Source organism: Python bivittatus, unplaced genomic scaffold, assembly GCF_059951505.1.
Source record: "Python bivittatus isolate LINGU-HERP-01145 unplaced genomic scaffold, Pbiv_v1 ctg000580_np1212, whole genome shotgun sequence".
NCBI lineage: Eukaryota > Metazoa > Chordata > Lepidosauria > Squamata > Pythonidae > Python > Python bivittatus.
The window spans coordinates 6,177,993-6,202,334 of record NW_028277087.1 but is presented as its reverse complement, the minus strand read 5'-3'; the positions used below and the strand labels follow the sequence as shown (position 1 = coordinate 6,202,334).

The following is a 24,342-nucleotide window of genomic DNA, read 5'->3' as shown; positions in this document are numbered from 1 at the left end:
GAGGCAGAAGCATTATGAATACCACTTGGAGTTGTACAATACAAAAGTGGGCTATAAATCAAATAAATAAATAAGAAAGTCATTGATCCATACTGTGTATTCATTCATCTACCTATTTACTCCCAGTGCCTGCCACGAAGTATTTTGCTTCCTGACTTAGGTGGGAGCACCCAACTGAGCTTGGCTGATCTTGAAAAGAAAGCAGGTCAGACCTGGTCACACCTTGGATGGGAGACACTAGGAAATCCCATCGCTATTGGAGCAGGAAGTAGAGAAAAGGAAGGAAGGGAGGGAGAAAGGAAGATCAACATGTACATATGTTCACCGGGAATTGAGCTAGATTACCTGGAGGGTTTACTTTTCAAGAACTTTTCTCCCCGGATCCACATATTCTGGTGCCTGCCTGCCTGCCTGCCTGCCTGCCTGCCTGCCTGCCTGCCTGCCTGCCTTCCTTCCTTCCTTCCTTCCTTCCTTCCTTCCTTCCTTCCTTCCTTCCTTCCTTCCTTCCTTCCTTCCTTCCTTCCTTCCCCGCCCCATCCACCCAACCTCTCCCATCTGTTTTGATCCCAACGAGCAAAGAGCCCTCACAGTCCCACGCAGTCGACCGGAGGTGCTGGTGCTCATTGCGATGCTGAAGACCCTGAAAGTGTTTTCCCAGCTTTTCTTCTCCAGGGCCACTGAAGTCCTGCCCAGCGAAGGGGGCGAGCAGGAAGAAAGAGGAACGGATTTGCTAGTGGAGGTTTCCAACCAGCAGTTCCCACCCTTGTCCCTGAAAGTGATGGCAGGTGTCCAGATTGGGGCAGCCCCCAAAGGGGTCTTGGAGCAAACTCCAAGGACTCACGTTTTGTGCAGAGGACCTTGGGGTTCTCCCACAGGCCATTGACGTGACATCTGATGGTGGGCAAATGTCTTTGGAGGAACCCTTCCGCACACTGGTATCGGATGGTCGAGTGGACGCTGTACTTCTCCTTCTTCTTTCCGATGGGGGAAGCGTTTTCCACCAGAGGGGGCGGTCCACACAGCACTGCAAAGGCGACACAAGTCGTGGAGGGAAGCGGTAACAATCATTTCTTTTTTGTGACCCGCAACGCCTGCTTAGCGCACTGTTCGCTACCACTCGACCGACTTCGTGGGTGCGTGTTTTTGAAAAGCGTAGAAAGAAAAAGTTCTAAAGCAACAAGTGAAGGTGATCGGATTTTGTACTCACATTGTGCATCTTGGAAGTCTTTTCAAACTGGCCCTGGGGGCACTACCCTCTCCTCTGAGGCTGATGGGAGCACCCCAACCCCAAAGAAGCACCCAACCCTTCTGAACAGCTTCGCGCCCTGCCCAGCTGCCCACTCGGCCAAGAGGGATGGGGATGCAGCTGGAAGGGGACGGACCTCATTGCGTGGAGGGCCCTACCCACATCTCCAGCCTCAAGAAGCTCCAAAGAGCCCAGATGATCTCCCAAGACGCTGCCCAAGAGTTTCCCAACTTTCAGCAAATGTAAGGGATCTGGCCTGGCATGGACATTTCAGACATGCCACGGGAGTCTGCAGAAGAACCTTCCCACTCATTCCTTCCTCTGAAAAGTATCAGTAACCTTGAAGAGAGCTTCTGGGCACTCATCTACAAATGCACTAAGAGTGAAGAATTGAGCAAGCTTCACCACTTTTATCACCCTACTCCTGACCACGGGGACAAAACTGGTCACATGAGATATACTGTTCATGAATGTGGAGGTTTCATTTAGCCTCCACTGAACGGAAGAACCATCGTAGCAATCTTCTCAACCCAGTTAGGTAACAATACCTTGGCTAATATCAAAAATCTGTCCGGTAAGGCTTAGTTAGTATTTGGATGGGAAATCTCCAGGAAGGTCTAGGGGAGTAAAAAATCCATTAAAAAGTAAAACATATTCATACTGTTGCCAAGAAAATGACATGGAAGTGTCTATGTATGTCACCAAGAAATGAGCTGAACTTGACGCTGACCTCACTGTTTTCCTCCTGAATTTAATCAGACTCAATCTCTCTGTGGATATTTCTGCATTCAGTGATGCTGATTCAAACCTGAGATTGCTCCACTCTACAAAATGTGATAAGCAAACAAGATGAATCTCTGGCTCAGATGGTTTACAGTCTGCATTTTATCATTGTAAGAGATGTGGGGGGGGAGGGGGGGAGGAACGATATCCTTTACAAATCTGGGTTGAAAGAAAGAAATAATCTGAATTCTGAAGACGCACTCGTGGGGTTTTCTTTTCGCTTAAGCAATTTGTTTATATCTTCAGATGTTCTAGGACCTTTATAAATCTAACCGATGCCAAATGCTCCATTTGGGGACCAAGCTATACTCCAGAATTCCGGGTAGGTGGGGAAGGGGGATTTCTATATTTAATTAACAACTTTTATCAGAGCTAATATATCATTAGCTTTGGAACTGGAAGACCCATTTCTCAAGCTTGTCACAAACAGCTGGAGGTTAATGTGACTTTTCCAATAAGCAACGGCGGGGCTTAATAGTTTTAATGGGAGAATTTCAAAGGCAAATTAACGTAGTGGGAACCAAAGGCGGAGAAAACAGGCCCAAAGGGGATTATTTCATTCCTGCCTCCACCAGCTGGAAAGCAGAGAAATTAAGATCCCTGAGTAAGAATGCCTGGTGGTTTTTGAAAAAAATCCCTGATGCAGGAAAAACCACAGCTTTAATCACCCTCTTCTTTTTGAAGAAGCTGTAAGTATGGGTTGCTGTGGTATGAAAAAAAAGGATCTCACATATTTCAAAAAGTCCTTGGGGGTATTGTTTTATCCTTCCCCCCTTCTAGAGACTCTTTTCAGGAAACAGTCTGAAAAAGCGGCCTCTTGACCACACGCATCTTTCCGCAAGCACAGGTGGAACAGAAATTAGAAGGCGAAAGGGGCCAGCTCGCAGACTGGCAATATTTGCTTCTAAACCTTGGATCCAAGCTTCTCTTTCTCCCCTTAGCTGATTGGAGTATAAGAAGGGGGCAAAGAGTATTGAGATGGCTTTGAAGAAAATAGGTGGCAACCTGTGAAAATGTGAACTTAGCCCAGGAAAACAGGAAGTTGTGAGAAAAGAACTCAAGATTGCCCCGGCTTGATCCTTTTCGATATAAGGAGGGAAGGAGAAATGCGGTCAGACTTTCAAGATTTTGTTATTAGAGGTGATATCAACAAAGCAGAGTTCTAGAATTTCTTGGGATGTCTGTTTCCTGGCCTGGCCTCCCTCGAAGGGCTGAAAGAAAATAGGAACGTAACCCTACTGAGCAATGGCCAATGGGGTTTCTCCCAAGCTCCACTCAAGGAAGGAACTGGAAAAATAATGCACACGTAAATAATATTACCTGTATCTTTTTTGCAGACATATGGAAGTTTGTAGTTGCACGGAACGTCGTTCCATTTGCCGGTCTCGTGGGACACCAAGACCACGCAATCTTCGCCGCCCGCAAAGAAATTGTCTGGCTGGTTTTCGCGCCAGTTCTCGTATTGCTAGTGAACAGCAAAGGGTAGCACGGGTTAAAGATAGTTTCCCGGGTTGCACCTTCATTGCCCCTTCCTTCTAATCAGCTCCTAGGTCATGCATGCACAAAAGGGGTGGGACTTGCACTGCATCAGTGCCATGCTGCTTTTATCATTTGCTGCTTGGGTTATGTGCCTCCCTGGCACCTCTATGGTAGTGGGGAAATGTCTTGTGCTATTTCCATCACATCGTGGTGTCTACAGGGTATGGACAAAAAAGTCAAGGTGGCGGCCACCACAGTAGAATCAAAGCTCCGCCTGTATTTTATGTGCGCTACACATGGGATGCACATAAAAAGCAGGTGGTGCTTTGATCGCACCATCGTGGTACCACTTGGACTGTTTTACCGTACCTGGTGACCCCTCGCTTCATTGCACTTGCCACCTTTTATTTTTATTGATTGACTTTGATTGTGGTGAGCCGCCCAGCATCATCGAGAGCGGAACATCAATTTGCCCGTGCATTCCTATATTCTCTCAACGGGCTGCAGCTTGCTATGATTCAGGCAGAAAAGGCTTTTTCCATCCCCAGGTCCTTTTCAAGGGGAGGCCACCAAGCTCAACTCTGGGAACTGTTGTCTGCAAGGCAAGGGCTTTAGCACTATGCCAGGCTGGTTAAAGCACTTGGTTCTTCCATCTAGCTTGGGGTGGTCTGTTCCAACAGGCAGCAGACCTTGGGAGAATTTCCTAACTGCTCCTTGGCTGCCTGAATTGGCAGGACTCGACCCAGGGACTTTCAGCATCCAATAGAAGAGAATATCTGTAGCTCAGGGTTGAACTGTGGACTCCCTGGTGCTCTCTGAACTTGGTCGTTTGCTTGCAGATGGTTCATTGCCTGCCTAGGTAACATCATCAGTGCTAGCGAGTGTGGGGTTCCTTGATTAGGGTATTGTTTTCTGTATGATTGTCTGCTTGATTGAAAACAATACTCTAATCAAGGAACTACCAAGGAGAAAACCACAACCCCACCAACACTGGCAGGGCAAGCTACTGCATATAAACAGAGAGCAACCCCACACTCATTCACACTGATGATGTTACCTAGTTGGGTAATGAAACGTCTGCAAACAAACGACCAAGCTCAGAAAACACCAAAGATTCCTACCTTCAGCATGCAAAACAGGCACATCGATCCAGACTGGAGAGGAATCTCCTCTTCCACAAACTCACCAATCCAGTGTTATCTGTCCACTGGAAATCCTGCTCCACGATACGATCATTGAGGCCGATCCATGTGTTCTCGTGGCCGAGGCCTGAAAGGGAGAAGAGTTTGGAGTAACAGAAATGCATTTCTCAGGGGCGTGAGTTCTTCCTGGTTTATTGCTTTGCTTATGGATTGGCAGCTGTTTATAGGTGGCTCCAATCAAATGGAGTATGGTGGATTCAGTGGGATGTTGCTGAAAGAGACCCTTGTGGGATGGGGAGGTGAAGAGGGGGAGGGCTGCATATCAGGGCTGCAAATAACAGGACAACCACTAGATGGCTGCAAAGAGACACAGAGCCTTTGCTGCCATCTGGATATGATTGCCTTGGCTACTGAGCTAAAAAAATTACCCTCCCTCCCTCTAAGGAGGCCTGACTATGCAATAGGGGACCCTCCTCCAGGGGAGTCCAGAGGCCATGGTCAAAAAAACCAAGATGTGGCCACAGCGGTGTGATTAATGGCACCATCTTGATGATTTTGACTGCAGCCGGCTGACACCCCTGCCCCCCCCCAGTGTTTCACAGTTTTAACATCTTTCTCTTCCTGTAATAATGACACGACTAGAGTTTTTCAAATGATTGCTACACTGCTTTTAATTGGTTTTTCTAGGGAGGAACAGAATGATCTCTTCTCCACCAGTTCATTTGCCGGTGAAGAACCAACAGGCAGGGCGTGGTCTAGAAAGTTGTGTCGCTTCCACTTTCCAGAGAATATCTAGAAAACCAGATGTGTCTGTTTGTGGGGAGCCCTCAGTGTGTTGTGTAAGGGAACCCCAAACCATGGGAAACAGGCAGGCAAATCGATATAACGTGTCAAATTAATCTGTAGTGCAATACTTTGGGGTTCTCACACATGAAGACAAGATGCTGTAGAGAGAAGAGGGAATGGCCTTGAAGGACAGGAGGAAGAGCCACTACCAAGGCAAAGAACAGATAAGAGGGGGTTGAACCCGGGCAAAGAAAGTAACGTGAGAAAACATCTCAGGCAAACCCCTCCCTAGTTCACATGGAGGGGAAACACATTCAGACTTGCAAGATGCTGTTATTATAGGTCTTCCGATAAAAGTAATACTGACCTATGTGGCATCGGTTTCTTAGTCTAGTCTATTTTGTAGGGCTGACGGATACACTCATTTCCCATACTTAAGTCCAGAAGCCTCAAGAAGAAGCCAAAGTCTGCAGAACAGCCCTTTATATATCCATGCTAACGTTTTAAACAGAGCATCTCTCCCATTGATCACACAAAAAAACCCGAGAGCCAGTTTGGTCTAGTGGTTAAAGACCCTTGATTAGAAGGCAGGGGTGCATGAGTTCTAGTCCAGCCTTAGACACGAAAGCCAAAAGCCAACTGGGTGGCTTTGGGCCAGTCGCACCCTTTCAGCCCTAGGAAAAAAGTCAACGGCAAAACAATTCTAAAAATCTTGCCAAGAAAATGGCCCGGATCTGTATGAATAATAATCATGGGGTTTGGCCCAATCAGGCATTTGGACGGCAGCACCAGATGATCTCTGTGCTCCGACTCAGATGGTTTCAAGCTTCTTTCACCGTTATTTTGCAGCTGTGGTCTGACAACACCCCCCCTTTTCCCCCTTTCATCCAGCAAGGACTTCTTTTACAACATCCATAATTTAGTAGTGCCATTTCTGGGTTAGATTCCAGGGTACTTTCTCTGGTGAGCAGAGAATCAGATACTGCTGACAAAATATTGAAGGAGGTTCATTAATACTTATTTCTATACAGCTCTCAGGAAGGTGCATATAATAACCGAAAGCCCTTAGTTGCTATCCAGTCCAAATTCCTAAGAGTGCTGTTTCAGGTTCCTCGCTGCATTGTGAGCACAGCAACTTGCTCAGGAATTGGGGGGATCTTGCTGGGGTCAAGGGTTCATATAAACCAGCAATGTTTTAGGGTTAAGCTGCGCCTTTCCAGTGATTCCATGGCTGCTGTGACTTTTTTTGGGGGGGGTACAATTTTTCCTCTTCCTACAAAACGAGGGTCCCTTTCTTTCTGTTCGTTGGCAAAATATGGTTATCAATCCACAGGTTGCTTCCCAAGGTCAAATTCACATGAAGCCGCCACCAGCTCAATTAAAGACTTAGGGGTGCACTTGTATGACATGCTAAGCTTGGTTAGTTAGGTTGGTACATTAAATTTGCCTGTTCTGCCAGTTCAGACTGTTTGTGGGTTTCAGCTTTCATGTCTCGGGTGAACCCCGAAAACGGGTTATGCGATAACCACGGTCTGTAATGTGTGAACCTAGCCTTGCACCGAAACTTGACTTCCATCTCTTGCTGTGGCTCCCTCCCTCCCTCCCTTCTTCTCCCAACTTCCAACTTACTGCTAATGAAATTATGTTCTTCCCAGGAATGAATGCTGGTCAGGTGTCCTGACCTCCGTCGACAGTCCCTCTCTGCGTCTTCCCAAGAGCGCCGATGGGCGAAGTAGCGATAACAGTGACCTTGGAACTTACGCCAGGTATGATCGCAGCCTTCTGTGTCTGAAGGAAGGAAAAAGCATACAGCTAACAAAGGTCAGCTTTATTTTCTTTTTTAAAAGCGCACCAATTTGCAACAGACGAACGTAAGAGCTGTTGGAAGGTATTATCACACCGGGAAGCGGTGTGGCCACGATGGCATTCTCTGGGACGTGCAACCCAGAATGGGATGAAGGGCACTAATGAGTCTCCCCCCATTAATGCTAGAGCCAATGTCTTAAGGTTACATCTTAGGAAAGAAGCCAGTTGGGTGCAGTGGTTAAAGGCACCGGGCTAGAAACCGGGAGACCCTGAGTTCTAGTCCTGCCTAGGCACAAACCTTGGGCCAGTCACCCTCTCTCAGCCCTAGGAAGAAGCAGGCAAGGGCAAACCACTTGCCAAGAAAACTGCAGGACCTAGTCCAGGCAGTCTCCAGGAGTCAACACTGACTTGAAGGCACACACAGAAAAAGCCTTAGGACAGATTTTCCCCCTCCACTTTTATTTGGGGCTTGAGTTGTGGGACTGCCTGTCTCTGGTCATCATGCCCCGTCCTACATGCTCTTCCAGGCCGAGCATGCTATAGCTCGCTTCCCTGCATTAATGTCGTCGGACTGGACCTAGGAAGCCCATTTTCTGTGACATTGCCCAACCTCAGGAACAATCTCTCCACCAGTTGGCCCCAACCAGGGGTGTCCACAAGGAGAGTGGGGTTTAAAAAGTCAAGATGGTGGCCACCAACATGTGATCAAAGCCCTGGTCCTTTTCCATATCACAATGTACATAAAAAATGGGCAGGGTTTTGACTGCAAGATTGTGGCTGCCATTTTGACTTTTTTGACCCTCTCCCTGCAAACACCCCTGCCCCCGACTTTGCTAGCCTTTCAGAAGGCATTAAAAATCTGATTTTTCCCCTGGGCATTCAGGCCAGGATATTAGATGTGCTCATCTTAGGAGATGGTAGGATGGGGTTTGACAGCCAGATTGTATGTCTGTTTTTATTGTTGTTGTTGTTAACTATTGTTTTTCATGTCTTATTAACCACCCAGAGTTCTCTAGTGAATGGATGCCCCATAAATTGATTTAATACAGGTCATTCTTGTTTAGCGACCACAATTAGGACCAGCAACTCAGTCGTTATGTGAAGTGGTTGCTAAATGAAACTGCAACTGGACTTATGATCTTACTTCATCTTTACTTTGCTTTACAGATCTGAGAAGGTCATAAATGCAAGGATTGGTCACAAAGTTACTTTTTCATCACTGTCGTAACTGCAAACAGTCGCTAAACAATGCAGTTGCTAAATGAGGACTGCCTGTAAATCAATTTCTAGGTTTCCCAGCCAGTATGCTAGGTTTCCCAGGAATTATGTGATTGCTAGGTGTCAAAAATGACTTGATGGCACATAATAATAATAACAACAACCACAATAAGAATAGTACAATGACTATGTAAAAAGAAAGCAAAGAGAGTACCAATAGTTATAGCCGCCTTAGGTGCAATCCCAAAACATCTGGAGCACCACCTGAAGACCATCAGCACTGACAAAATCACCACCAGTCAATTGCAAAAGGCAGCTTTACTTGGAACCGCTTATATCCTACAACGATACCTTTAACTCCATCAAACCATCACACAACCACATCTGCCTATCCCAGGTTCTTGGGAAGGACTCGATCGGTGGATAAAAATGCCAAATCCAGTCTAAACATCTGGCTGACTATGTGACCTGCCATAGCAACAACAACAACATATTGAGAGGGCACCAGGTTGGGGATGGCTGCCCTAGAAGATCACTGGACTCCAAGATCCAGTCAGAAATCCTACTCTGGAGATCAAAGGAACAAAGACATGGTGGCGCATCCTTGGATGTGTGTGTGTAAAAAAAATCAGCATGGCCGTTGCGACCCAGCAAATGAAGCCCTTCCCCCTTCTACGTGTGGCTTGTGCACAACACAAGCACAAAAGAGGCAGGGCTTTGATCCCACAGTCTCGGCTGCCATTTTGACTTTTTTGACTCACCCATCTGCCCCAGATCACATGTGTGATGGATCCAGAGGACAGTGAGCTGCCTGTAATTCTTGCCTTGTGTTTCATTCAATGTGGGTAAATCAGCAGCCCTGTTTCCTGCTACTGAGTTCTGCTTAGCAGGAGGCAGAAGAAGAACCTTTTCCATCTCATTCCGGGATTAGCTAAAGGGCAGCCTGAGCGAGAAGGAAATAGGCTTTCATGGAGCAGGCTGGATGAATGGGATTCCTTCTCTCCAGCTGCTGAGGTGGTAGTTTCCCACACAAAAGGAATTTCCCCAGCTGGCAAGTGGAGCAGAAAAAAATGGAGGCTTTCCGTCCTTCACTCACTTCCCCTCTGAGTCAGGAGGGAGTGTGTGTGCTTGGGTGTAAAAGGGGGCACGCTTGTGTTCTCACCAAAAAGCCACGCTTTCTATAAAGATGATTCCAGGTTCAACGCCCAGCTCCTTCCGGGAGAAACTGACGCAATGTTCTAATTTCAAATGAGGCTTGATGTTTGTTTGGATTCAAACAGCTGACTTAACCAGATTAGTTCATGACGAAGTGGCTGCATTTGCACAAAAGTGCAAAGTCTGGTTAGTGGTCGGCTTGCTGTAGTGTGATGTGCAAACTCAGCCCACTTGATTAGTTTAAGATCCAGTGAACCCAGAAGGTGGATTAATTCAACAACCAGGTTAATAGTGTTGGGTGAACTCAGCTATTGAGCATCCTTGCCAAGCGCATTAACCGCAGAGCCCAGTTAAGGAAACAAGATTCACCCAGACCTTCTTGAATGAGTTTTAATGCTAAGAATTAGGGGTGATAGTACAGAATCTGGAGACCTGTGATAGGAACCTCTCGTCCTCTAAGAGTGAGTTCATTAAGGTGGAACCTGCAAAGTTTTTGAATCTTTTTTCCTCTGGGATGTTTGCATGATGGACTAAGAATTTGTTTATTTGATAAGGTGGTAATGGGGTCTCCTGTCTGCTGGTGGTTGAGATGCTTCTCTTTCTTCCTCGGCCTCAGCACAATCTCATATTGCTCTAGACTGGACAGCATGTCGTATTAGGATGGGGAAGATGACAGTTTAAAATCTGCCCTCTGCTACAACCTCACATCATGACCTTCCTCCTTCCCCTCGTTCTCACCCTTGTTTAAAACTCTTTTTATATCTCTTTGTGGATATTTCAGATGCTTGGGGTCGTACAGCTTCTGGCACTGATTGCTTGATTAATGGTATCCCTCATTTGAATGGTCTGTACTTTGTTTTCCATTTATTTGTATAGTGGTGACTTCCAAAGGAGTCGGAGGATTACATCCACATCATTTTCTTTGTATCAGTCAAACTCAGCTAGGACAGATGTATTTTTGTAATGTTATTTCTTCTCATTCAGCCACAAACAAAGTAATCTCTCCACATTTTTTTCCCAATTTTCCAACACAAATCCAACGATTGCAGAACCTCCAGAAGTTTGCATCCCACGTTTGCATCCAACTTTGCTCCTAACAGAACTCCCAGTTCCATTTTTAAGCCGCTCCTAACTTCTACCTTCCCCACTACTTCTTAAAAGCCAGAGAATTTTTGGCGATTCTATTCTCTGTTTTATAATTCCCTCCATTCCAAAAGTAGCTAGACACGTCTACCACTGTTGAAGATTTTGTTTTCTGATCAAAGTCTCACAAAGCCAAATACAAACTTAATTTTCACTGGATTTTGTGGCATTGAATTTTAATTGTACAGGTAAGTCCCTTGATCCTTAAACATTCCCAGTTTAGTGCATAATTCTAATTCCTCTGATATGGGTTTTGAACATACTAAGGGGTGTTTGTAGGAGGAGGACGGGGGTTGTATCAAAAAAGTTGAGAAGTAACTGTGACTGCGCAATGCATATAAAAAAGGGACGGTACACAAGTTGTGTAGTTGGACTTTATGGACTATTTCAATGGTCATGGGTATCTATGGGGATGGGGCATGTGCCAACATGCGTGTCATGCTGTCCTTGCACAAACAGCACAAATTCTGCACATCGGCAATTTCACCTCGCACAGCAATTGACTCATTGCAGAACTGTGTGATTTGCACAGTGAAGTCACGACGTGCATGCCATTGTTTTAACATTGCTGTGGTTTCTACCGGACGCCTAGGGAAGATGAACATGTTCTGGAGTGCTTGGCCTGCCCCTTATCCGAATGTCTTTTGCCAAAACCACAGATGGCCAGAGCCTCCTCCACACCTCGGTTGCATAAGCTCCCTCCGTAGCTGGGCAGACACAGGCAGACAAAGGCGTTGATGTCGTCGATGCAGGTCCCGCCGTTCTGGCAAGGGTTGGATAAGCAGTCATCGATATCTGTGGGGAGAAGGACAGGGCAACCCGTGAAGGTGCGGCCTCCTCAATGCTACTGCTGCACGTAACTCACAATCCCTTCTACAAGATTGTCTGGGTTCTGTTTATTGCTGACTGGAAACCCCTTACAGACTTTTTGCAGGTTATAGAAAAAAATGAACTTCTGATTGATGGTTTCGATGATTAGAAAAAAGAGATTATAGAAAAAAGAGAGGGTGTTTTTTTGGGGGGGGTAACCAGAGAGCAGTGTTTCTCAACCTTAGCGACTTGAAGATGTGTGGACTTCAACTCCCAGAATTCTCCAGCCAGCCAGGCTGGCTGGGGAATTCTGGGAGTTGAAGTCCACACATCTTTAAGTCGCTAAGGTTGAGAAACGCTGCCCTAGAGAAATAATACCAGTGAATGCATGGAGATATCTCTGGAACTATAGTCTGTGCAAATAAGTCGGCGTGAAATGCAGTCAGCTCAGGGCTGCAGATGAATCCTCAAAGCTTATCTGTGTTTGAGGAGCAGCAGCCAGCTGCATCCAGAGCAAAGATTAACAACATAGCAATCCAGCAGATGGATGCACCAACACACATCTGGGAGCATGACAGCCGAGCATGTGCATAAAATTGCTGGGAAACGTCAACCCTTGGTTTTTTTGGATGGCTGGAGGCCCTCAGAGCAAGGGGTGGTAAAACACTGTCAATCTGCCGGTAAGAAGAGAGAAAAATCACCCACTGTTATTGATTTGGGCTATGTGATTTACAAAGCAAAGTCAGTTTTGAGTGAGGGCAGTGCACTTTGCCCTCACTCTGCATGGGCAAATGGTGACAGCACACTGTGCAGCTCCTCCCACCCACAAATAAAACTCGCAAAGGGAAGGAATTCTTTTTAAAGCAGCTGAGAGACTTCTCTATCTGGCCGGAAGGTGATACCTCGTGCCAGTCCATGGCTGTGTTTGCGTGACGAGGATGACTCAGCCTATAAATCAGCAATTCTAATTAGGCATCCGGTGGCCATATTAACGATAGCCATGCAGCTCTGGATAATGATTTGGAAAAAAAGACACCCCCCTCTTTCTTGGGCTTCTGCATCATGCTGAAATATGGTGCCCATTAAAGAATTTCAAATTCCTTAAAGCAGGAATATTATTATTCCCTCAGGACCACACCGAAGCCTCCAAAGAAGTTGGACTGTTTCACGAATAGCACGGAGGGGCTGCGCTCATCATTTTCAGAGCATGCACAGCCCCTATTTACAGTTCTCCCACCCTTTGCCAAGGAGCCCATGGACCTCAAGGGAGGCTGGATTTCCTACTTCCTGGCATCTTCTGCTTCTTCCCCACCCCACAACAACTGGGTCAAGGCCACAGCAGGCAGGATTGAGGTTGGCCACAGGGAGGTGGTTATAAAACTAGAATGGGGACAGTGCCAGAGTGCCTAGAGAGAACCTGTCGCTCTAGGACAGTTTTACTCAACCTTGACAACTTTTAGAGGTGTGGACTTCAACTTCCAGAATTCCCCAACCAGCATGCTGGCTGGGGAATTCTGGGAGTTGAAGTCCACACCTCTAAAAGTTGTCAAGGTTGGGAAACACTGCACTAGGCCTTTAACTGATCTGGTGTAAGCACACTGAGAGAACACAACTTGTGGGTGGTCTTCATTGGCTGTGTGATGTCGCTGTATCACTATCAACCTCTCGTAGCTCTCCAAAGCCGCTTCCTTTTATACAAGAGTGCTGAGGCTGTGCTAAAGTTTAACATCTGTTTCTGGTTCATTTTCACAAAATCCTGCTTTCGGGAGCTAAATTGAGCCAGCCAGCTCCTTTTGGGTCCCACAGATATTGCAGAATTTGAAGATGCTTCTCATGGCTCCTCTAATCCGTCCCACACAGCCGCTTCTGCCGCCACTGAGTGAGAACCTCAAAAGCTGCTGGCTGGGCTGTGTCACAAAACAGATTTTGGGAGGACAAGCTCCAAAGGCATTGCTTGAGTTTGATCTGCTGACATTTAGGACAGACTAAAGCAGTGTTTCTCAACCTTGGCAACTCTAAGATGGGTGGACTTTAACTCCCAGAATTCCCCAGGTAGCCATGCTGGCTGGGGAATTCTGGGAGTTGAAGTCCACCCATCTTAAAGTTGTCAAGGTTGAGAAACACTGGACTAAAGCAATGGATGCAGAGAGGGAGAAGCTCCCTGGAAGGAAGGAAACTGATTCTCGTAGGCTATTCGAACAGACCCTCCTACCCCATCCCCTCACCTATTTCACAGTTCTCGCCTGTGAATCCTGCAGGACAGATGCAGCTGGAAAGGTTTCCACTCGACTGGCAGGTGCCCCCATGCAAACACGGGTCGTTATCACAAGGGTCAGTTTCGGCTGCAAAAAAGAAACAAGCAGAAGATCAGGAGAGAGACGTTTTCTGCTCAGGCAATCCAGATTGGTCATGGTCCCCCGTGCTTAGTCATCTTCCCATTGGACTACTGCAATGCACTCTACAGGGGGCTGCCCTTGAAGGCCATCTGGAAGTTGCAACGGGCCCAGCATGCAGCAGCACACCCAGTTGTGGGTGCCCCGCAATTCACCAGTTGTGTGAGCTGCGCCGACTCCTAGTTGTTTTCCGGGTGCAATTCAAGGTTACAGCTTTAAAGCCTTACATGGCACAGGGCCAGGTTACTTGTGGGACTATGGACGGTATCTGCCTGTCCCACTAGGCCAGATAGGATGGGCGCCCTCCAGGTCCCCTCCCTTAAATACTGTCATCTGATGGGACCTTGGGAGGCACACCTTCTCTGCAGCTGCCCAGCCCTTAGGAATAGCCTCCCACCTCAGATCCAGAAGGTATGCAGCTGTTTAGCCTTCTGGAAGACCATGAAGACCATGTTCTTCTCCCAAACATTGGGCTAGGAATGAGGATGAGCCAGTGTATGTAGAACAGGGTGGCTCTGTTTTCATTCTAGATTTTAGCGGTTACCAGGAACAGCCTAGGAACACTGTGTGAGCTAGGTGGAAATACAAGTTCTTTCAATAAATAAATACAGGTAGTCCCCAGTTTAACAATGAGTTCTGTTCCCAGGTCAGATTAGTATGTAAGCCGGAACAGTATTATTGTATAATACGATATAAGTAGTATTATGCAATGAACTCAAACCATTGTATATTTAACTTGAATCATTGTGTATTTAACTCGAATTTTGCTACCATAGGCTCCGTTCTTAACTATGGGTCATCTGTAATCTGGGCATTCTTAATCCGGGGACCACCTATATTAGGAAACATCCATTATCTCTTTTTGCATTATTTGTTCAGCTTTTAGAGGTCAAAAGCTCCCACATCTCTGTACCATTCAACCCCTTGGCTGAATTTTCATCAAGAACCACCTGGATATTTTCAAGGCAACCTGTGGGCCCATAAGGACTAGGAACTTATTCCTTTGAAGCAAGTCACAACAGAAGTGGAGATTTTGCAGAGATTTTGCATCTGGGATCAATATTATTTCTTGGTTCTTACTGGTTTGGAGCACCCTCCCTCCATCCCCCCCCCCCCCAGCAATGTTACACCTGTGAGTTTGTCTGTAGTTTTAACTATGGTGATGTTTTAAATTAGCTTTTTATAACTGCCCACTCTAATTAAATTGCCAGAACCTTTAAGGGCATTTGATTATTTGACGTCAGCTGCCTTGCAGGGAGACTGAAAAAAAGGATGGAAATTAAGTAAGTCAATAAATATGGGCTTGGAGACCAGTTGATGCTTTCCTGTTGTTTCTTCCCGCTGGCTGGCACGCCACTGAGGCTGGTTTGGGGCCAAAGGATTCCCTTCTTTTTGTAATTAGTGACAGCGGTCTTTAAAATAGTCACTGGGGAAGGGAACTGCACATTCTGCCTTCTTTTTTTTTTTCTTTTTTTGCCACCCTCCATCTGGCGATAAAAGCAAAGAAGTACCTGATGTTCTCAGAAAGAAATGGAGGCGTAATGATCCACTGTCTCAAATGAAAGCTGTGTGTTTAAAGCCCCTTTGTTTTCAGAGGCGCACTTAGTCGACAGAGAACACAACCGTCCGTTCACTTCAGCAGAGGCACGAACCATTCGTTATCACTGCTAGATTGCCCTCTCCCAATTATGGAGCTACTTGCTAAGCGGGGAGCCCACCACATTATGTGCAGTGATAGGCAGTGGTCCTCTAAGGTCTCTGGCCTGTTTCTTCTGGGTGAGGTCCTGCTACCTCCCTCTTAGCAGAGACCCCAGGGAACCGAGACAGGAACTTTCTGCATGCAACTTTCTACCATTGAGCTACGGAAACGCTAATAAGAGCTGGAAGTTACTTTATATAGGTACGAATAGTGTAACACACACAGAGACATATCTGCATAGAAGTCTGAATTCCAGCAGGTGTTGTTTGCAAAGCAACTGTGCAGATATGCATGGAATAGAAGCCCTGCTTTATTTTGGCAATCTCCACCTTGCTCGTGTTTACTTATTTGCATTTATTAATTGGGCTAGTGAATGTCAGGGCCGGCTATGCTGGTAGGCCAAATGAAGGAGATGCTTCAGGCGCTGGACCAAGACTGGCACTGAATTGCACTCAACTGCTTGTTCCCCTCCTGACTGCCTCACCAAGGAACCCTTTCAGTCGCTTGACACAGACTACAACCCCTCTGCCATCCTACTGTACTTGATTCCCACTATGTCTGGGCAGACTTTTGAGCAAGCACTTTGCTTGGATGAGTCACATGGCTGTATGGCGTGGCTTTGCCTGCCTCAATTGGCCCTTGGCTGCTCAAATGCCTTTCCTGACTTTTGCAAATGCCGGTTGAGCAAGCAAAGCGAATTTGAGTGCTCTGTCGAGGCAACTCTGTCACCTCTTTGCCTCAATGAAAAGAACGACATTGCTTCCACAATGTCAAGTGGCATTTTAGAAGCCCAATTCCCATAGCAATGGATTGTGAAATGGCCATGGCAACTGTCTGGAAAGTCAGACAGCTGTGGTGGTCACTGCAGAATTCATTATTGTGATGACTCCTTTAGAGCAGTGTTTCTCAACCTTGGCAACTTGAAGACGTGTGGACTTCAACTCCCAGAATTCCCCAGCCAGCATCTGGCTGGGGAATTCTGGGAGTTGAAGCCCACACGTCTTCAAGCTGCCAAGGTTGTGAAACACTGCTTTAAGTAATGCTAGTTGTGTGACCAGAGAGTGAGTCATGGCACTGTTATTGCCAGGGAAAGGGTAAGCAGGAGGAATCTCATGGAAGTAGGAGCAGATCTTCTCCCTTCTTCAAGTAGCAGGTCATAAGAATGTAAGAAGAGCCCTGGAATTTAATTAGGCCAGGGATCCACCCACTTTGGCATTTGGTGCCACACAACAGCCATCAGATGCATTCTGGAATCTCAAAGAGATAGACAGGAGACCTCACCCTCACTCCACATCCATGGTATTCAAAACATTCAGAAGGTAGAAAGCTCCAACACACCAAGCAACCTCTGATAGCCCAGTTCATGAATTTGTCCAGTCTCCTTCAAAAGCCATCCAGATTGGTGGCCATCACACAATTGGTGGCAGACAATTCCAGAGAATACATTTCCTGTTTTAAGGAGCCAATCCACTTGGTCCATCCCAGTGGGTTGCTCGGTTGTCACAATTAAATTTGGGTGGAGACTTTGGAGCTGAAGCAGAGAATCTTCACTGGTCAACAGACCAATGCTGAAACAACAAAGCTGGTCTTACACTGCAAGCTAGATCAGGCTAAAATGAGGTTGGGCAATTTGTGACTTGGTGTGCTGTGTGCACTTGGGTGTAGAAGCACTCAGACCTGCTCCTGAACCATCTTGTACATGATCCTTGGCTGCTGATTGCCTGAGTCACCTTGTGTGAGATGGGCGGCTATATAAATATGATTGATAAATAAATAAATAAGTAAATTTTCACTGCCCTTTAGATTTCTCCTCCCCCTGACTTTGTTAGTGCAGTGCAGTTAGCCATGGTTAACCAAACACTTGCCTTGGACAATTAACGGATTCACATGGCACACAGAACCATAAGCAAATCACACAGATTGGATTTGCACAACACACTCAATTAAAAGCTAATGTTTTAAGGATTGCACTTACCCAATATGCTTAACTTGATTACCCAATCAATTTTATGGGTTTGTACAATACACTGGACCTGAAGCTAACCAAGCAGGCTGGATTTGCCCAACTCACGATGCCACCAAGCCCTGTCTCCAAATCTCCAAGCTTTGCATATTCTACAAATATGGCCACCTGACCTGGTAAATCACAGAATGTAAGAGTTGGAAGAGATCTTGAAGATCAATTAGTTCAATTCTCTACCAGTGCAGAATCCTTTATTACAGAAGTGTCTTGGGTGACCCATCTCCTATATCTTCACTGGTTGTCTTTGGATTTCAACTAGCTCTTGCTGTAATGGAAGACTTGAGTGAGGAGGTCCAAGGTCATGGGGAGAGTGAGAAGAATCTCAAGCATCTCCTCAGCCCGCAGTCTGAGCGTGTGAAAGCTAAGAGGATGAGACTGGCACCACCCTAAGGAATTCGGAGTGTTTAGTTGCAGTCTTTGGGGGTTAGAGTTAGTCTGGCGAGATTCTGTCTAGTAGGTGTAAGCTAATAAAGTAACTGAACTGTTCCTGAATTGTCCCACTAGGTTTCTTGGGCTGAACCTGACACTTGCTACCTCTTAAACCACCATTGCAATATGCTTGCTTTCATGTACAAGACTTTGGGGACAATTCCAGCCTAGAATAATATGCCTTTAGGGCTACCAAATTTTTGCAGCCTAAATCTGGTAGCCCCAACATCATCATCCTCATGAAATTGTTTGAAATGGCAACAAAATCCAGGCACTTCTGTTTGTTAAGTCTGCGTTCCAGAGCGTGGGAGGCTTTCAAGGAACAGAGGAGTCTGATTACTGATTCAGGAGATTTCTCTAAGCTGAAGTTTATTCGACCTGACACGGAGTACTTCTGGAGAACTCTAGATTGTAATGTTGGTGAAGGCCACCATGGTATGTTTTCTTGATGCTCTTCCTAGCACTGTCACTTGAGACTGCTTGATTGTAACGATGCCTGAGCTTCAGCCTACAACTTTCTGATTGGAAAATGTCAGATGGAAACTGGCTGCTGGAGTTAGAAAATATTCTATCGTCTCTAGCTGAGCTCTGATTTAATCCTAGAAATTTACCTTTGCTGTTTCTCGGGGGTAGAGAGAACAATTCAGCATAAACCATGGCTATATCCCTTCCCCACTATGTGCCAAATGGAAGTCATGTCCCAGGCAAGCCCTCCCATAACTTCTGAGCCTTATTAGACTCATCTCTAAGCAGGCAGTTGACTCACTGGGATCTATCAGAGGAAGACGGGGATCCATCAAAATTTTGCACCTCCTTAACTGCTCATTGTCTGAATTTCTTCATTTGCCAGAATCTCTTTGGAAAGACCATCACTCAACAAGTCAGTGTGATGCTGATACAGTACTACCTTGCCTGCCCTGTTGAAATATAAGACCAGGAGGAGAATTCAGCTCTGATCACTTGTCCTTCTGCCCAGTCTACTCAGAAATGCTGACTCCTAGCCTCAGAGTCAACCTACTTGGGCTGTGCAGCATCTTTTTCTAGTGTCACACACAGTTGTGCAAATCCAGGAAAAGATTCATCATAGTTAAGGCATTCCAGACAAGGGCTAAATGGGCCTAGGTATGCACCGATTCACATTATGCCCTTCCAGTCTGAATCCCTGCACAGTTCTACAACTTCCACGCAGAAGCTCCATCATAATTCCTGATGCAACAGGAAGACACAGGCTATTTAGGGTGGGGGAAAGACTTTTATGCAGATTCAAGGGTGCTTTAATAATTCCACAATCCAGGCCATTCCATCGTAATGATTTAGGGACTAAACCAGAAATTCTTACTTTTGTACTCCATCGTGTTCCTACATAAGTCAAGTATGTAATCATTCTTCTAATGGCAAGCGTAGGTATACGATACCCACAGCTCTGTGGTCAAAATGGCCAAAGGGGAAGAAGAAATAAAGGGGAAAGTTCAGGCCTCCAGGAGTCAGGAAACTGTGTGGAAGCATTCTGTATAGTTAAGGGGGCAAAAAAACCCTATGGAGATATCTTAGGCTGCTGGGTTGCACAAGGAGGACTTGCTATGCTTTGTAACTGCATTGGGAACAGGATAATAAATCCAGTTAATCAATACTCAGAATTTATTTTCCACAAAGGTACATTACATGAGCTTTGCAAAATTTGAGCAAGGACTTTAGAATGGCTGTGTCAGAAGACCCGTTTCAAATCGTAACAAATGACAGTCCCATGGGTTTAGCTGTTCAAAGCCTTTGTAGCTAGGAAAAATATGACATCCAGACATGCTTTGGGGGACAGAATTCGGTTAGCTGTAAGAGCAGAGGATAAGTGGAATTAGGCCGACGGTCAAACTTTTCCATCCTCTGCAGCTATGGAAAGGAACAGAGGTCTGCTGTCCTGGCCTGGGGAACATTATTTTCTCATCCACTGACACTCCCAGGACGGTCTGCCGGTGAATATTAACCCCACTGGGTCTCTTCCCTCTCTGCACTTTTCCCTTTTCCCCGAATCTCATTCCTGGTCTCTTCCTTCCCCAAACCTCTCAAAAGCACTAGGACAAAACTCAACCTTTGCCCAGGCATTTAGCTTGGCCATCAGCAAATCGATGTAGCAATAGAACCTGTCAGAGGCGCCCCCAAACAATGCAGAGAACTTTGGAGGAAAAATAGAGAAATTGAAAACAGCTCCTTGAGTTGGACTCCTAGGCCCTGGTACTCCTCTAGTGGAAATTGAAAAGGAATCTGGATTTGGGCTTCTGCAGATTGGGACACCAGGCAACAGAGGTGGGGCAAAGTAAAAAATGACCTGAGTCTACCTGTTTTTAATGCAAAACATCCCTCATTCAGTCCTTGGAATTCTTGTTAAAAAGGATCACATAACAGGGATCAGAAAAGATTTTTCCTTGCCTAAGACCTGGGTATCTGTTATCACAGTATTTCTCAACCTCAGCAACTTTAACACATGTGGACTTCAACTCCCAGAATTCCCCAGCCAGCCATGCTGGCTGGGGAATTCTGGGAGTTGAAGTCCACCCATCTTAAAGTTGCCGAGGTTGAGAAACACTGTGTTATCCACCTGAGTGGGAAAAGAGCATGTTAGTTGTATCAGTGATCTAGCTACTAGGATCACCAGGTATCTCAACAACTTAGTGGCAGAACACGTCTTTGTATGCTGATCAGGTTCAGTCCTGAACCTCACCAATTTCAGATAACAAAAACAATCCAAGACCACATTGGAAAAGGGCCTCTGTTCCCCTGAATCTGAGCGCCCTCCTGATCTTGGGCCTTCAACTTCCAGAATCTCCCTGGCTAGCCAGGCTGTTGCTGGAAATTCTGCAAGTTGAAGTCTACCCATATGAAGAACACACAGGATGGAGAAGACTCTTCCAGCTGATAGATCTTAGAACATCACTGCCAAGCAAGAGAATTCATTAATTGATGAATGGGTACGTACTGAGAATTAGTACAAGAGGGGATGTAAGTTTAGTGGCCTACCTGTCTTCACATCACCATCTTTTCCCCCACACACAAAGACATGGGGGCGGGGGCAGGATTCTTACCAAGCAAGCTGTCATTCCCCTCTTGGGCCCACACCAGATGGGTGATTCCTTTGAGTGCTGGTGCATCTTCTTTCTCCTCTCCACTCCCACTGTCAGCCTCCATTGGGAAAAACTCTCCAGGGGCAGAGGGGATGTACCCTTCCTGATCTACGTTGTCTTCCACCCCTCTCTCAATGGGATAGATAGAAGGTTGTGAACTTGGAACTGAAAGCAGGTCCTCAAAGGCGGCTGGCTGTTGAAGGAGCATAAACTCTGAGGTGTTGTGGAGAATGAAGGGAGTCCTCGTCTCAGGCAAATTCAGGGCTGTGGTCTCTGCTTGTTCCATGGCCTCATCTGGAAAGGGCTGAGAAGAAGAAAAGAGGCTGGTGGGGCTGTGAGCAGGAGGCCCTGCAGTGGCACCATCTGGCCAATGGTAACCATGATTGCCTTCCATTGAGCTTTCATAGTGACTTTGCTCTATCATGGCAGATTCAAGGTGGCTATCCATGCTTTGAGTAACCACTTCCCAGCTGCCTTGTGCCTCGGAAAGATCTAAGATTTTAGTAAAAGTGGAACTATCTGGAGGCCCCAGGATTGCTTTGTTTTCTCCGGTGGTCTCCATGCTACCTCGGCCACCGTCAGCCACCAACCACACCTCAGGTTTCCCAGGGAGGAATCGAGCTGCCTGGAAATACATATCTCCTGGAGTTGGGGAGATGTCTTTTGGTGAGAGAGTAACAGCTTCTTGTCCCCTCAGCTCGGCCACTTCTTCTGAACGTTGGCTGCTCTGTTTCAAGATGGTGTCCTTTCCTGCCCCTTGGAGGAGGCTTGTTGTCCTCTGTTGCTTAACAAAATGTAAAGCTTCTGGCTGGGTTTCTCCTTCAGCATCCCCTGGCAAGTTTTGGTGGCCCTCAAAAACAGGTCCTGGAAGCTCTTCTACAAAGCTCATTGTCTTGATCTGACTTTCTCGGGAGCTGTAATCATACTCCCCACTTGCCTCATCTATATGTGGCTTGCTCCTCTGGTGCTCAGAGGACAGAAGGGGTTCTGGTGGAGTAACAACTTTTCCATTACCAGAAAAATCATCTTCATGGTCTCCAGCTTGGGTTATCCCTTGAGGATAGTCACCTCGGATGCTGGTCCCCATGGAAGCACCTTCAGGATCATATCCTGTAGTCACAGCAACCTTCTGCAGCTCAAGGGGTACATTATCTGGGAGCGGCAATGATATGGGAACATGCTCGTTGTGGACTGGCTTCTCCTGGCTTCTGGGCCCAGAGATGGTCCAAAATCCTTGGTTGGTTCTTTCAGCACTTGTGTCTTCCAAAGAATGGGATGCTGGTGCAGGAGAAAAGGTGATTTCCTTCTGGCCTTGATTCTCGAGTAAGAGTAACCCTGGGAAGATACGCATGAGATTGACAGAGTACAAGCAAATGAGAAGAATGCATTTTGACATTATTGAATTAGCTATCTTGGAACATTGCGACTACAGTTTGGTTTGGGACCACTCAATATTTATTTCTCAGCAAGATATAATGTCAGAACATCAAACTAAACAGGGTTCAAATCCCCACTCAATCATGAAATTCATTAGGGCTATGTTCACACGAGAGTCTTAACCAAATCCAGTATAACCCTAGCACATACACTATATGCACACAGTTTACTGAGCTTGGATAGTATTAACCTGGAGGGAGTTTGGGGTTTGGGTGGTTTAACTTTTGTTTCTTTGTTTGCACAGGCAGCAGATTTGGTCAGCTAATAGCTCAACATTAATTTTTTTTTTTTTGTCTGCGCTCAGTCATTACTGACCCTGCAGTGACTGCTTTGGACAAGTCCTTTGCAGTTTTCAAGGCAATTGTTTTCGGAAGTGGTTTGCCAGAGCCTCCTTCCTAGAGCAGAGCCCAGCTGGCAAGCACAGGAGGCGGGGTTTCCGTTGCTTCGCGCCCTTTTTGGGCAAGCGCGGTTTCGCGCTTACCGGCAGCTGCTCCCGACTCCCGTGCAAGCGCCACCAGCATTTTTCCTCCCACCGGAGTGAGAGTACCCATTTATCTACTCACGTGAGTTTTCGAACTGTTGGGTTGACAGGAGCTGGGGAGGAAACAGGAGCTCACCCTGTTTAGCGCGAAGGCTGGACTCGAACCGCCGAAGCATCAGCCATTTCTGGCCGGCAACTTTCAGCGTCATTAAGCCGCTGCCCCACCACGTCCCCATTCAACATTAATAGCTCAACATAAACCCAGAAAATGGATTAATTCATTAACCTGGTTAAGCATATTGTGTTGGGCCAATTTCATAGTCTCTCAACTTAACCATTATCACAGGGTTCTTTAGAAGGTAATAAAAAAGATTAAAGCTAAATAAATGAATACTAAAACATGTCCATATATTAGGTCTGTACAGTGTTTCCAATTAAATTCCCCAAAGTGCTTCAGAACATGCAGGGGTACGAACGCAGTGCCTGTCTGCAACTTGTTAAAGTACCCGTGTGTTTCTCTGGGATCACACAGCCAGGGCAGCTTCAGCATCCCGGGGAAAGAGGCAGATGCTTTAAAGAGTTGCAGACAGATGCGAGGTTCATGTCCCCATGTACTCCGAAGCACATTTTGAAACTGAATCCAAAGTACTGCACATCCATGATACACATATGTGTGTACACAACCAATATATAGACAGAGTGAAACCTCATTTTAATGAACTACAGGTAGTTCTCATTTAGCGACCATGATTGGGACCAGTAATTTGGTCGTTAAGTGAAGCAGCTGCTAAATGAAACCACAACTGTACTTACAATCTTACTTCAGCTTACTTCAGCTTTCCTTTGCTTTACAGACCTGTGAAGGTTATAAATGCGAGGATTGGTTGCAAAGTTACTTTTTCATCACCATGATAACTGCGAATGGTCGCTAAATGAGGTAGTCGCTAAGCGAGGACTACTTGTACAGTAATTGTGAGAGGTTATCTCTTACTTAGGAAGGTCCATGGGATTGAAGAGAAGGGCATCATGGTATTTTCATCATATAACGATGCTGTCATCACACAAATAAAGTACACCAAGTGGAAATTTAGTCCATAGCACACAAAGTTCATTGCCTTAAGGTCTGGTAAATCAAGATTTCAGTCTCTATGCCACCTTCTATTAAAGTTTCTTCCCTTCCCCTCTTGCTCACTCTCTCA

At 46.2% G+C, this 24,342-nt stretch overlaps 1 protein-coding gene across 1 annotated transcript in view; it reads right to left on the bottom strand.

The window, feature by feature from the left end:
• Window positions 1-24,342, bottom strand: part of NCAN (neurocan) — a gene marked incomplete at its 5' end in the record, with an annotated part of 45,545 nt that overhangs the window by 689 nt on the left and 20,514 nt on the right. Inside the window, 7 exons of the mRNA XM_088149898.1 lie at window positions 842-1,024; window positions 3,350-3,494; window positions 4,695-4,777; window positions 7,066-7,224; window positions 11,440-11,553; window positions 13,794-13,910; window positions 21,187-22,560. Of these exons, the coding sequence (XP_088006024.1) occupies window positions 842-1,024; window positions 3,350-3,494; window positions 4,695-4,777; window positions 7,066-7,224; window positions 11,440-11,553; window positions 13,794-13,910; window positions 21,187-22,560 (2,175 nt within the window). The remainder of the gene's footprint in view (window positions 1-841; window positions 1,025-3,349; window positions 3,495-4,694; window positions 4,778-7,065; window positions 7,225-11,439; window positions 11,554-13,793; window positions 13,911-21,186; window positions 22,561-24,342) is intronic.